The following is a 14919-nucleotide window of genomic DNA, read 5'->3' on the forward strand; positions in this document are numbered from 1 at the left end:
CCCCATCCCTCTGGGGTTCCCGTCTGCTCTTTGCAGTCATGGGCCTTTCGCATCTGCAGTTCTTCTGGACTTCTTCAATCTGCGCCCTGGATTCTATGCCCTCCTTGGAGGACCTGTTTCCTGTCTGGCTTCTGTTGGGGCCGGGTGCCTGGATGGTGGCTCTGGACCTCCAGGTCAATTCTTGGCACGTTCCTCTCCAGTTTTCCGAGACTGGCACTGTTGGTGGTGGGGCTTCAGGCTTGCCACTTTTGTTGCCTTCCCTATTTTGTAATTGGCACTTGGTGTATTTTTGCATCTTTACCGGATCTTGGTGCCCTGTCTGAGTCTGCTTGAGATTCGGTGTCTGGCCTACCTCGACGACTGGCTGGTGTGGGTTCCCAGTCAGTCCGCTAGTCTGCTCGCCAGGGGTGTGGTTCTTTCCAGATCGCCAGGTTTGGTTTCCTGGTGATCTGGAGGCCATTCCATCTGTTTCCATCCCGGGTTTGGACCTGGGCCTTGTTTAGGGCTATTGGGCCACTCCTTATCTTTCCCTCCAGAAGTGTTACTGTGACTGTGGTCCTGCCTTCGGCTGTTCATGAGGGGGTCCCAGGCTGCTCAGCGGTTGCTTGAGCGGTTGTGCGGGAGTCTGAACTTCGACGTGCTGGTCTGCCCGCGGGGTTGGGTTTGGCTTCGGTGTCTGTTTGGTTCCTTCGGAGACTCCCCTTCCGCCTCTTGCAATCGTTGGGTTCGTTCCTCCGGGGATCTTGTGTTGGTGCTGTGTCACCAGCTTCCTCTTTGGGGTTTTCGGGGTTCCGTGCCTTGGCACCTCCCCGGGCCTTTGCTCGATGTGTTCATGGACGGGTCATCTCTCGGCTGGGGCTTTGTGACCAGTGTTCACCAGGTCGGCCAGGGATGGTGGGGTCTGTCCGTCCGTCGGGCTCACAGCACGGTTCGGAAGTTTGTGGCTTTCTGGTTTGTGCTTCGGAGGGTTTGGGTTACTCGGTGCTCTACCATTCAGCTCCGTTCGGACTGTTCTCTGGCGGTTCTTGCCAGAACCACATAGCTTCTCTTAGGTGTTGACCTTTGGGATTGGTTCCTTAGAGTGGCTCGTTTGCTGGATTCTCAGGGTTTGGCTAACCGTGAGGTTCATGTCCGGGGTGTGTCCTGCGTCCTGGGGGACAGCTGTCTCGGTTCATTCCTCTGTTCGCAGATTGGCCAGTTGTCGCCGACTCGTTTTGTTGGCTCTGTCGGACGTATGGACTCCTGGCCATGGACGTCTTCAAGTAGGCGTGGTTTAGGCGTCGCCCATTTTATGTGGCACCCTTACCCACCTGTGAGGCGTTCACGGTGGATGCTTTTCGGCAGGACTGGTCGAGGTGGGGGTACCTGTTCCTCTTCTCCCAGTCCAGCTGTTGCTTGGGGTTCTGGCTCGATTGCAGCCCATCCCATGAGAGCAGTCCTTATGGTTCCTTGGTGGCTGGCCCAGCTTTATTTTCAGACGCTGCTTGATAGGTGTCCGAACCCAGGGAGTTTTCCCGCGGCTCCGCCTCTTTCAGCAGGTCGGATCGGTCCTGTACGTGACTGGTTCGGCCTTCTCCTCGGCTCCCCCCAGAAAACCAGCGTTGAATGTAATGAAACGCCATTTTCTGGGCGAGTCCCGGAGGCTCCCCGGCACCCTCCCGCCCTCCGGTCGGCGTTTTTTTTTCGTGGTTTTGATATCCAACCTCAGAACTGGGGCGGGGGTCTAGGGCTTCCCCTTCCCCCTCCCGGGGAGGGGGAGCTTCGCAGACATGCGGCACGGCTCGTGTGACGTCATGCTTGTTAGTTCGTTTTCCTGGGGGAGTTCTGTCCACTCGTTTATCGATTTTTGTTGTTCACCAGAATGGGGGTTTGTTTTGTGGCGCTTACATTTCTGGGTGCCTGTCCCGGTCGATGGCAGATATAGAATGCTCCAAATCACATGTGCATTTCTATGGGCCATTGCTCTCCGTGCCACTCTGAGGGGGCCAGGTTCTGGCTCGTGGTCCCCGGTAGGCCTAGAACTCCACCCACATCGACTGATGCAAAATAGTTAGGGTATCCATATCAGCCATGGATAGCTCCGGGGAGCCTCCAGGACTCACCCAGAAAATGGCGTTTCATTACATTCAACGCTGGTTTTTTTGTTTTTGATGCTCAGCCTCTGAACTGAGGTGTGAGTAGCCAGCATGAGGGGTCCAGGGCACCCCGCTCCGCCTCGCAGGGAGGGGAGGGCTGCGCTGACAAGCGGCACAGTATGTTGTTTGCTTGATTCTTTAGGTTTTAGGGAGTTCTGCCTCACTGTTCTGTCTTCGTTTATAATTTCTTACCAAGTGGGATCTGTTTTGTTATGCCCACCTATGATTTGGCCAGGTACGCAACGTTTGTTGTATCCGGTGGCGACGATTCATCACCATCTTCGTACCTTCGCCTCAACTTCAGTGGATGCTCTTAGAGTTATTCCAAGCCCCTTGATCCTCAGTTCTGAGGCCTGTGTTTCTTAGGTTGTCTGCAGGGGACAATGTTAGCCGGCGTGCAGTCTATGTTAACTGCTGATGCAGTAAATTGATGATAGAATTATCTGTCTGTTGAAATACATGCTGCGGGAATTCTTACAAAAGATTGCAAATACTATAGGTACAAAGTTCTCTTATGTAAACCAAACATAATATTAACTCCCTGAAGGATGTTAAAATATAATGACCTTGGTATAGTCTTCCTGTTCATTAACACTTTCGCGCTAACCGGACGCACCGCTGCGTCCTGTTTCGTCTAACGCTACCGCATAGTGGACATAAAGTTATGTCCTCTTTTAAAATATTTGTATAAAATTCAATTTTAATCCGATTTCATTGGGGTTTGTTTCAAACGACGCGCCATGAAGTTCTCTTTCTTGCCACTAGGCCGCCCGGCGCGTTGGCCTACCCGGTCACGTGACGGGCCCATTGTTTTCGTGTCACGTGTTGTGAGTCGATCACGCTCCCCTCGCGCGCCAAACTCGAGCATTTTTACCCGTTTCCGTGTGGATTATACCAAATTACTTCATCAAAAATGGATCCAGGTCAAGGCTCAAGCACTTCTACGCCCAAGGAAGCCTCCAGGTCATCGAGAGTGGACAAAATAACCATGATTTTTAAAAAGTGGAGCGGAGTGAAGCTCACACCAACGAAAATTCCAGGCCTTGTGGAGGATTTATCAGAAGCTGAAGGTGATGTAGAGGTATTGGAGGAAGATTTTGGAACCCACAACGATTATAGTGGACCTAGACCTAGAGGGAATGATACGGCAACAAGTGATGAGGAGACTGAGGCCCTCACCGAGGAAGAGGAGGCACCGCGACCCCCTCCTCCTCCTCCATCTCTGCGCACACGTGGTGCATCTAGGCTACCTAGAAAAGTAACTACCAGAAATGTTGCTCGTCGTAGGAACACACGACAAATTGCGCCAAGTGATTCTGAAAGTATAAGTGATGAGGATTCATTTGAGCCTCCTGAAAGGCGTACACGTACAGTACGTACTCGGCAGGCTGGGGCTGGTGAGGGCTGGAGTCGTAGCAATACTCCTCCAGTTGTTGATGATTTTACTGGAAATCCTGGACTGAAAATTCCCAAGCCTACTAGTGCACTGGCTTATATTCAATTGTTCATCACGCGTGCCCTCCTTGAGTTCTTGACCGTTGAAACAAATTTGTACGCCTCGCAGTTATTCCGGATGGCCAATGAAAATGTATCAGATATTTGGACCCCAGTGAAGGTGAGTGAAATGTCGCGATTCCTAGGACTGTTCATATTGATGGGCATAATTAGGCTCCCAACTATGAGGATGTATTGGCAAACAGCAAAGCCATGGCATGCTCGTTTCTTCAGCTTGTTCATGCCGTCCAGACGATTCCAGCATATAAACCAGTTTTTCCACACATTCAATACCAATGCAGTGCCCGTGAACAATCGTGATAAGTTGATAAAAGTGAGGCCAGTGATGGATTACTTGAAAGACAGGTTTGCTCAAGTTTACATCCCCAAGAAAGAGTTGTGTTTGGATGAGGGTACAATGCCATGGCGAGGCCGACTATCCTTCAAAGTGTACAATCCAAACAAACCAGACAAGTATGGTGTGAAACTTTATATACTTGCTGAATCTGTCTCTGGGTACATATATGACTTTGACGTATACTCAGGTATTGGTAAGACGATAGTGGATACAGTAACGGGGTTGATGCAGCCTTTAGTGAACCAGGGTTACCATTTATACATGGATAATTACTACAACTCGGTTACCCTGACTGAAACATTGAGAGAACTTGGGGTGTACACATGTGGCACAATTAGAATGCTACGTGGCGCCCCAAAGGTATTGCAAGCTCTAGCCAAGGGTAAACTTCCACTGGATACCACCGTATACCGCCGCAAAGATAACACCTTCATTCTCCTGTGGAGAGACAAGCGAGTAGTCTCAATAATTACCAACATCCACAATGCAGACACTCAGCAAGTTCAGCGAAGGAAACGAATTCGCAAACAAGACAGAACAAGTGGAATACAACAGGTAACAGTGAACAAACCGACTGCAATTTGCGAGTACAATAAGTTCATGAAAGGTGTGGACCACTTCGATCAAATGGTTAAATATTACCATTTTACCAGGAAAACTCACAAGTGGACCAAAAAGATTACCTTTTATTTCCTGCAAATAGCATTGCATAATGCCTCTGTTTTGTACAAATACAACACAACTGATCGAAAAAAGCTAACATTGCTACAGTTCCACGAAGTGGCAATCTGGGCCCTATTGAACTGGGACACAGAGGAGTGGCCTAAAACATCATCATCATCTCAACACTTGCGGCACGCTCCAGACATAAATGATGACACAGCTCCTGCCAATGCTGACGCCATGCCAACTCCCGGACCATCTGGTGTGAGGCGGCCTTTGTTCACTACACCACCTCAAGATGAAGCAGACACCGAATCTGAGCCCGACATGTCTGCCACACTGCCAGTTGACGAAACTGTTTTGTCAGATGAATCTGACTCTCCTGCAAATGTTTCACCTCCAGCGAGAAGACCTGGCCCTATTGTTGATTCAGAAAATCGCATGAACACAAAACTGAAACATGAAATTTACAGACTGCCCAAACGTCTCAAGTGTCATGTATGCGCACGGTCCGGTAAAAGGAAGGACACGAACATAGGATGCAGGACCTGTGGTGTTGCACTCTGTGTTATTCCCTGCTACACCAATTACCACCGGAAAAGGGTGTATTGGGTGGTGAAGAAGTAACCACCCGCAACAGCTTCACTCCACCTACAAACCATCTGTTGAGCAACTTCAGGAATGAAGAACCTGAAGAAGGTGGAGTGAAGAACAAATGCTCAACTTAATGTTCCACAACCAGCCTTCCCTTGGTAAGTACACCTATTTGGTCCAAGTTTGTGTAGTATAATTTAGCTCATAGAACATTCTATTGCAAAAACATTGCCACAAAAATGAATGACATACATACAATAATAATATCAGAACAGTGAAATAAGTATAAACTTTCAAAGCAACGTTTCGCGCTTGTGTCGTCCGGTCACCGTTACCGGGTAACAGTGCGCCCACTTCCCACACTCTTGTGGGTGGGCCGCGACCATTATTCTACGATTATATTCATATCACCGTGTTGGGAATTTTATTGGGAGTCCATTGATACCAAAATTAAGGCTGTAGGACAATTGTAGAGGTGATAATAATCCCAAGAGTAAAAACATTTTGTTGCTGTTGGGCGCTCACAGCGACTCGTCTTCGTAGTTATTTATTTCCTGCTGGTATCTCTATAGCTTTCGTGACTTTTTTTACTGATGTTCTTCTAGAGAATTTTATTGCTAACACGTTGGTACCAAAATGAAATACGTAGCATGAGAACTAAGGTCAGAAGAGTAAAAAAGAGTATACACATTTTTGTTTTTACGCTTAAGCGATAAAACACCGCGCGCACATACGGTTGGCTCCCTGACCTTCGCCGAGAGCGCGAAAGTGTTAAGAGTGACAGTGTTGTATCACAAATTAAATTATTGGAAATATGATAAGTTAAAATGGCCTTAATTAATAAGCTTTAATGGCCTTAATTCTTCTAAATAAGATTATTACAGGATATATATTTCTGTTCACTACAAATTATCCAGCATCATTCTAGAGACATTCAATATTTGCATGCCAACATATTTTCTTTATTTTTCAAGTGTTTCAAGTCATTTATGTTTCAGTTTATTACCATTTGCTGTAGCATAGATGCTGTTGTTGTTAAAGATTCGCTACCCGGAACAAGAAGTTCCAAGTAGCACGGGCTATGGTGAGCCCGTCTTGTTCAGCATAGATGCATTTCATGTTAACAAAATTTATTTCTGGTAAATATTTGCTGGAAAACAACAATCTTACAAATTTTATGCTTCATATAGAGCCGAGATCTTCGTGTGCACGCACCCAAGTTCACAAAGCCCAAGGATGAAGGCTGGTTTGTTGTTCTCGGTAATGCAGACTCGGGAGAGCTTCTGGCGCTCAAGAGAGTTCCACCTGTTCGTGGACGATCTACACACATGCTCTCCTTCAGGACTCCTCAAACCCCAGGTATTATAATACTATACTGTATTTCATTGCATTGCACAATACTTTTGCAGATTCACAAGGTGTTATAATGTACTCTTGATATTATCAACTTGCAATAAGTTTTGCTCGTCTGCAGAAGATTGTTTCCATGAGCATGTTTTTAACTCTTCAAGTGCGTTGATTCTTGGTGTAGTGTAAGATGTAAGAACCCCCTGCAGATACACGGGGTTCACATCCACTTCCTCAAGTCTCCAGTAAGCAAACCCCATCTTGGAAAAAAGTCACAGCCATGAAGGCCTCAGTATTAATACATGAACCATGAGTATCACATGCAGCAGTACTTGTCAGTAGCTCACAGCACCAGCATGTGGCTCATGCCCATTCCATCATTTAACCTTTAACCCTTCAATTGCGCATCGCATCATATGATGCTTTGACCGACTTGCAGTAAATTGTGCATCGCATCATGTGATGCTTTGGAGTACTACGCAAGATTTAAACGGCCCGCAGATACACGGGGTTCACCACACCTTCATCAGGGCTCTTGTAAACAGACGCCATTTTTAAAAAAATCGTGGGCCAAACTCCCGGGTGTTAGGGGCCTCGGTATTGAGTGAGCAACCAAGCCTGACGCACGCAGCATGAGCTCACAGCACTGCTGTTCAGCTTGTGACCACAGCATCGCCTAAAAATGCCATAATATTCTTGTTCATGCTATTATGTAGCGATGATATTATTACAGAAGACCCCTGACTGTGATAAAACTGACCAGGGTTATGATAATAGCACAATTGTGGTGATATTTCGCGCTGTGCGCCATGGAGGGAGGAGTAATGCTGTGGGAGGGAGGGTAGTGGTGTTATCTTCTGACTGTGTGTGGCCACCTTTTATTGACTGCACTCACCATACCAGCTTAGTGGTTCGCTATGGTGAATACAAATGTAGATAATTATATATAACGTGTGTATAGAGGGTATAAACAGCGAGAGGAGGTGGTTGGGAGCCACCATTTTGGTGAGGGAGGAGCATCGTCTGCAGGAATTACCATGTTATTTACTGATGACCACGATGGTCTTTGGGCACCATACCAGTTTACTTGTACAAGTATGGTGAATAAAACAGGTAGATATTTATATATAATGTGTGTATATAGCGTAATAGCACCACAAACAGTATTGTTGTAGGAGAAATATTAGTGCGTCTGGCCTTGAGGGCGGCAGCCATCAGCTGACTGTGTGAGGTCCTACGTCTTTGTGCCTTAACTCATCATACAAGCTTAGATGTACAGTTATGGTGAACAAAACATGCAGATACTTATATATAACCTGTGTATATAGTGTAATAACAGGCAAAGTATTTGTTTACAGTTTGATGAACATAATTGAATCAACAATATGCACACCATATTTTTGAGTACAGCGATGATTCACTCATTTTATTATAGAAATATATCACACTACACACTATTGAATAATATTACAGCAAAAAAACTACGAAAAATCAATCAGAGACATTGAAATAATTAGGTAATTATCTCTTTGTGGCAACTCCGGCCTGACAGCTGGCGATCGACAGACCGCCTGGGACGCACGCTCAGTCAGCGCCTATTTTTTGCCAGAATTCCTCGCCCTATAGCGGGCAATATATGCCACTTAGGATGTTTTTATTAATTTTCCTGTGATCAGTGAACACAAATTAACAGGTTAGGAAGAAAAAATAATTTTTTTTTTTTTTTTTTTTTTGGTATGCACCTGTGGGTGTCAAATGGTATATAGCTATGCGCCATTTAAGGGTTAAGAGGCGCTTGGGATGATAGCCTGCAACACCGCTAGGCGCAAGAAAACATAATTCAACTAATTTTCTGGGGGGAGCCCCGTCGGCTCCCGGAGCTATCCAGGTTGAATGGATATGTATAACTTTCTGGCTTCAGTCAAAGTGCTAGGAGTTCTTGCCTACCGGGGACCACGAGCCAGAACCTGGCCCCCTCAGAGAGGCACGAGGAGTAATGGCCTATAGAAACCCCTTTGTGATTGGAAGCATTCTGTGTCTGCCATCGACTGGGACAGGCACCCAGAAAGGTAGGCACCCCAAAACAAACCCCTATTCTGGTGAAATTATTGCTACCGAAAGCCGAACGAGTGGACAAAACTCCCCAAACAAAATTATCAAACTAGCATGACGTCATCACGTCGTCGCGCCACCGTCTGCACAACCCCCACTTCCTGAGAGGGGGTAGGGGGAGCCCCAAACCCTCCACGCCGGCGATCCAACTGGCAGTTCTTGGCTGATGGTATTACTGGCGGGTCGAGAAGTCACCTTGGGTTCTGCCTCCGCTGTGTCCTTTGCTGCTCGGTACTGGGCCACCCTTGGAGTCGGCTGGGGTTTTGTTGCCCTGGTTTGTCTCTGGGTAGGTGGTAGTTTTCGTCACTGGTAGGGGCGCGGGGTACTGCACAGCTAGTTTTCACCAATAACAGTGGCCAGCTCTGTTCCGCCTGGGTACGTTGTCCTCTTGTGGGGTTTTTCTTTTGTTTCTGGGGGGAGCCCCGTCGGCTCCCCGGAGCTATCCCAGGCTGATATGCTAATGTCAGACTTTGGCATCAGTCATGTGATTGGAGTTCTTAGGCCTACCGGGGACCACGGCCAGAACCGGGCCCCCTCAGAGAGGCAAGGGGAGCAATGGCCTATAGAAGCCCCTGTGTTAGTGGAAGCATTCTATGTCTGCCATCGACCGGAACAGGCACCCAGAAAGGTAAGCGCCCCAAAACAAACCCCTATTCTGGTTAAAATTGCTACCTAAAACCGAACTAGTGGATAGAACTCCCCAACCGAAAACAAGCAAACTAGTGTGACGTCACACACTGCCGCGCCGCTGTCTGCGCAGCTCCCCCCTCCCCGGGAGGGGGAAGGGGGAGCCCCAGACCCCCCGCGCCGGCTACCCACACCTCAGTTCTTGAGGCTGATGCTATAGGCGATGGTCGTGTGCTCTGGCTCCGGTGTCGCTACTGCACTGTGCTTTGCGTGTGGTGTTAGTTTTGTGGGTGCGAGAGCCAGGAGTTATCTTCAGTACTCGGGCTGCATGCGCCAAGGGCTGCCTTCCCTAGGTGCCCTGTAAGTACTGCCCTTGGGGCTTGGGGCCACCTTCCACAGGCTCCTCGGGGTCTGCCTCTGCTGGTCCGTTTTACCTTTCGGTTTTTCGGCCGCCTGTTGGGCTCTTGGGTGTTCTGTTCTCCCTTGTTACCGGCAGGTAAGAGGCAGTTTGCACTGGTAGGGGCGCAGGGTGCTGCTCAGCTTGTATTTCCCGACATCGCGGCCGGCTCTGTTCCTTGGGGTTCGCTGTCCTCTTGCGGGGTTTTGTTTTTCTTTTTGTTTTTGCCTGGTGGGGGGTTTTGTCATTTTATTCAGTTTGTTTTTGCCCTTCCACTGTTCTCATCGGTGGCGCCCCCTGCTAGGTCCCCGTGAGTGTACACGTCCCTGGGGTTCAGCTTTAGAAGTTTGCTTGGTAGTTTTGGGCGCCGGTTTGCAGCACCCTGCCTGGGACTACCTGAGCGCGAGTCCTCTTAAAGTAAACGCTCAGGACCCTGGGAATCCCCTAGGGGGCGCGTGGGTCCGATGGATGTGACCCCGGAGTCCCCACTCGCTGTGTGCGAGTTTGAGGGTTGCTCGGTCCCCTTGTCTCAGGGTGACCCTCATTGTTTTTGCCTCTGCCACGCTGCCTGTTGGGTCGGTGATACTTTCGACCCTGAGTCCTGTGAGTGTTGCTGCTTGCTTGTGACTCGATTTACCCAATCCTCTGATTCTATTCGGGTACAGGCGGCACGTGCGTTGCAGTCTAGGTTTCGTCTGTTGCAACGCGCTCGGTTGGTTGCTTCCCCGGATGCCCCGGGGCTGCCCCGCTTTGCTTTTCGAGACCCGGACTTGGGGGTGGGGGTCGCTTCGATCCTGGTTCAGTCCGCACCTCCTCGTCCTTCCCCTTCTGTTCGTTCTGGTCCCCCGCCCCTGCTTCCGGCCCCGAAGCGTCTGAGGGTTTCGGGGTCGGAGCAGGGGTTACTTGATCTCGAGACTCGGGCAGCTTCGGGGGTTGCCCCTTCCGGGGGGGCGGCAGAGGCATTCGAGTCTTGTCTCCCGGCCGAAGCTTCAGGGTCTGACCAGTGGGCCCCTCTTCCTCCAGCTTTTCCGGCTGCTCCGTCCTTGTCTTGTGGGGTCGGGGCTTGGGGAGAGGACTCGGCCTCGGGTCCTGTGGTGACGGACCTCGAGGCTGGGGAGGGGCTGCCTTGGGGGCCTTGGGCCCCGCTGGACCCCGCCTGGGTTTTTCTTCCCACTGAGCGGGGCTTATTGTTACAAGGAGTGGGGTTTTCTTTCCCCCCCTCTGCGTACGAGTTGGATTTGGTGTAGGCCCCTCCCCGGGTACGGTTCCGTGTTCCCCCGGGTACGTCGGTTCCGTCCTTCCGGAGGTTTTCGGCTTATCGCATCCAACCTGGTGTGGTGCGAGCGGCCTTTGCAGCTTACCTCCTGCGTGACCCGGATTATGCCTCGGAAATGGATCCGTCCACGTTCAGGTTTGGGACTTCGTTCCCTTTCTGGCTCCGTTACGAGGTTCCGGAGTCGTCCTGGCTAGCAGACTGCCCCTTGTTTGGTCTGAATTCCTGGCATTCCTTCTGTCGTTCCCGCACGCTGGAGTGGCGGGAAGCTTCCACGGTGCTTCAGGTTTTCCTGGGGGGTGAACTTGAGTACCTGAATGAGTGCTTGTTTGCCCCTGCCCTTCCCCGCGATGTGGGCGTTATTCAGCTCCATGTGCAGGTTCCCTCCCTTTCGGCGGCGCTCGTGGCGGAGGACTTGCGCGCTCGGGGCCTTTTGTGTTCGGCCTTGCGGTTCTTTTCCCCTCCTGGAGCTGTCTTCGGATTGGCTCGTGGAGGATGTGGGGACGCTTGGGTCCGTCCCGGGGTCCGGCACCTTGTCCTCGGCTGCGCGTTCGTCGGCTGCCTTGTTGAAGCTGTTCACGCCGATTTTGCGGGATGCGGTTTCCCTGTTCTATGCTTCCCGTCTCGCGTGTCGGCAGGCGGTGCTGAGTTCCTCCATAGGATCTGCTTGGGCTCTGGCTCTTAGGCGTTCTTCACCTTTTTGTTCTCTCCTGTTTGGGGAGTCGGCCGTGGCGCAGTTTATTCAGGCTGCGTTGGCGGCTTGTCGTCCGATGTCGGATTTGTTGGTTTTCCGGGGGTCCCGGGGTGGGTCTTCCCGGAAAGGTCGTGCCAGGGCTCGGGGTTCCTCTCGTCGTGGTAGGCCTCTGGTGTCAGGTTTGGGGTTGGCTCCTCCTGCGGACCCTCCCTCGTCTGGTCGGCGCGGTGTTCGCGCTGTGCGGCGTTCTGGGTCTCGTAGGGGTCGCCGGCCCTTTCGCGGTTTGCCCCTTTGACGGGGCGATGGGGGGGCGGCTTGCGCTGTTCGCCCGCGCCTGGCCTGCGGTGGCGTTGGGTGGCCCCTCCCCTCTTTGGGGGGTCGGGGCTGGCAGGGCAGGCTTCTTCCCCTGCGCTCTGTCGAGTCGTCTTGGAGTGGGTACGCTTGGGCGTCGTCGAAACGACGTCGTCCCTCAGATGGGTTTCCCGTCTGTTTCCGGTTCCGAAACGGGACTGCGCGGACCTGCGGTTCATTCTGGACTTGTACCGTCTGAACCCCTGGGTTCATTGCCCCTCCTTTCGGATGACTACGCTGTCTCAGGTTCGGCTCCTCTTGGAGCCGGGAGCTTGGATGGTGTCCCTGGACCTCCGGGACGCTTATTGGCATGTCCCGATTCATCCGCGGTTCAGGGACTGGCTCGGTTTTGTAGTGGGGCGTCTGAGTTACCGCTTTCGTTGTCTCCCGTTCGGGTTGAACCTGGCACCTCGCGTGTTCACACGCCTTACACGGGTTGTGGTGGCTCGTTTGCGTCTCCTAGGTGTTCGAGTGTTGGCCTACCTCGACGACTGGCTGGTTTGGGCTCCCAGCCAGTCAGCTTGCTTGCTAGCCAGGGATTTGGTTCTTTCCCAGCTCGCCGGGTTCGGGTTCTTGGTGAACTGGAGGAAGTCCCATCTGGTTCCCTCTCAGGTTCGGACATGGCTGGGTCTCGTGTGGGACTCTCGAACTGCCTCCTTGTCTCTCCCTCCGGAGTCTCTCCTGCGGCTGCGGTCCCGCCTTCGTCTGTTTCTGGAGGGCCCTCGGGTCACCCGGCGGTTGCTCGAGGGGCTGTGCGGGAGCCTGAACTTCGCAATGGTGGTCTACCCGCCGGGTCGGGTTTGGCTTCGACGGCTGTTCTGGTTCCTTCGGGGTTCCCCCTTCCGCCTCTCTCGCGATCGCAGAGTTCGACCCCCGGGGGACTTGCGTCGGTTGCTGCGTCACCGGTTTCCTCTTCGGGTTTTTCGGGGTTCAGTGCCTTGGCGCCTACCCGAGCCCTCGCTCGATGTGTACACGGATGCGTCGTCTCGGCTGGGGTTTTGTGACCAGTGCTCACCAGGCCGGCGAGGGGCTTTGGGATCCGTCCTTCCGTCGAGCTCACGGTACGGTGCGGGAGTTCGCGGCAGTGTGGTTTGCTCTGGGGAGGATTCGGGTGGCCCGCGGATCGACGATTCGGCTCCATTCGGACTGCTCTCCGGTGGTTCATTGCCTGAACCGCGGGGGTTCGATGCGGTCCTTGTCTCTTTGGGGTTGGTCGCTTCGGGTGACTCGTCTGCTGAGTTCTCGGGGTTTGGCTCTCCTGGCGGTTCACGTACGGGGCGTGTCCAACGTCTTGGCCGACGCCCTGTCTCGCTTCGTTCCTCTCTCCACGGAGTGGACGGTCGACGACGAGTCCTTCCTTTGGCTTTGCCAGACGTTCGGGCGCCCCGAGGTGGACCTCTTCGCGTCGGCGTGGTCGCGGCGTCTTCCCGTTTATGCGGCGCCCTTCCCCGATTGCGAGGCCGTCGGGGTCGATGCCTTTCGGCTCGACTGGACGAGGTGGGGGTTCCTGTATCTCTTTCCCCCGGTTCGGCTGTTGCTCCAGGTCCTGACTCGCTTAGAGACTTACCGGGGGAGAGTTGTCCTTCTGGCCCCTTGGTGGCCGGCCCAGCCTTGGTTTCAGGCGCTGGTTGCTCGGTGTCCGAACCCGAGGGTTTTTCCCGCGGCTCCGCCTCTTTCAGCAGATCGGGCCGGTACGTCACGTAGCTGGTTCGATCTTCTCCTCGAGTCTTCGCGTATGGTTTTTTTGACTCGAGTCTATCATCATCTCTATGGTGATCAGGTGGCCTCCTTGTTGGTGTCCCACCTGAGGGCTTCTTCTCGGCGGCAGGATGCAGTTTTCCTGGCGGTCCTTCCGTTTCTTTTTGCGTCTTCGTCGTGTTAGCTCCTTGTCTGTTCGGGTGGTCTTGTCCTTCCTCTCGTGGTTGTTTCAGGACCGTCATCTTATGCCTAACACTGTCGCTTCGTATCGTGCGGCGCTGGCGGAGCCGCTTCAGCTTGCTTTCGGTATCGATGTTACGTCTGCGCCGTTTCGCAAGCTGTCTCGTGCATTGTTTCACCTCCGGCCTGCTCATGCGTCGCCTGAGCCGTCCTGGTCTTTGGACAGAGTGCTCGCTTTCCTTTCATCTCCTCGTTTCGTTGTGGCCCCTTCGGTCCAGGATTGTTTTTCCAAGGCACTTTTCTTGTTGGCTTTGGCCTCTGGGGGTCGGGTAGGGGAGCTTCATGCTCTCCTCCGGCGCAGGGGTTTCTGCTCTTTTGGTCGTGGTGATAGTTTTGTTCGTTTGCAGCCGTCTCCTTCTTTTCTGGCGAAGAATGAGACTGCTGCGTTCCGGAGGGGTCCATGGGTGGTTGATGCTTGGTTGGTCTGGCCGGGGGTGCATCATGTTTTGTGATCGGCGGTTGCAGCCAGTTGTCTCGGCTTCGAGTTGAGGGGTGAGCGACGACCGCCTCCCAGGTAAGTCCCTCTTTTTCTGTCTGTGGGTAGTTAGCTCCGGGGAGCCGACGGGGCTCCCCCCAGAAAACCAGCGTTGAATGTAATGAAACGCCATTTTCTGGGTGAGTCCCGGAGGCTCCCCGGCATCCCTCCCTCCCTCCGGTCGGCGGTTTTTCGCGTTTTTGACATCCAGCCTCAAGAACTGAGGTGTGGGTAGCCGGCGCGGGGGGTCTGGGGCTCCCCCTTCCCCCTCCCGGGGAGGGGGGAGCTGCGCAGACAGCGGCGCGGCAGTGTGTGACGTCACACTAGTTTGCTTGTTTTCGGTTGGGGAGTTCTATCCACTAGTTCGGTTTTAGGTAGCAATTTTAACCAGAATAGGGGTTTGTTTTGGGGCGCTTACCTTTCTGGGTGCCTGTTCCAGTCGATGGCAGACATAGAATGCT

The 14919-nt window shown here is 52.3% G+C and overlaps 1 protein-coding gene across 1 annotated transcript in view; it reads left to right on the top strand.

Annotated features, from left to right (window-relative positions):
- obe (activating signal cointegrator 1 complex subunit obelus) overlaps window positions 1-14919 on the top strand; it is a 565443-nt gene that overhangs the window by 523499 nt on the left and 27025 nt on the right. The window contains exon 45 of the mRNA XM_069330748.1: window positions 6435-6603. Within this exon, the coding sequence (XP_069186849.1) occupies window positions 6435-6603 (169 nt within the window). The remainder of the gene's footprint in view (window positions 1-6434; window positions 6604-14919) is intronic.

This window comes from Procambarus clarkii, chromosome 24, assembly GCF_040958095.1.
Source record: "Procambarus clarkii isolate CNS0578487 chromosome 24, FALCON_Pclarkii_2.0, whole genome shotgun sequence".
Classification (NCBI taxonomy): domain Eukaryota; kingdom Metazoa; phylum Arthropoda; class Malacostraca; order Decapoda; family Cambaridae; genus Procambarus; species Procambarus clarkii.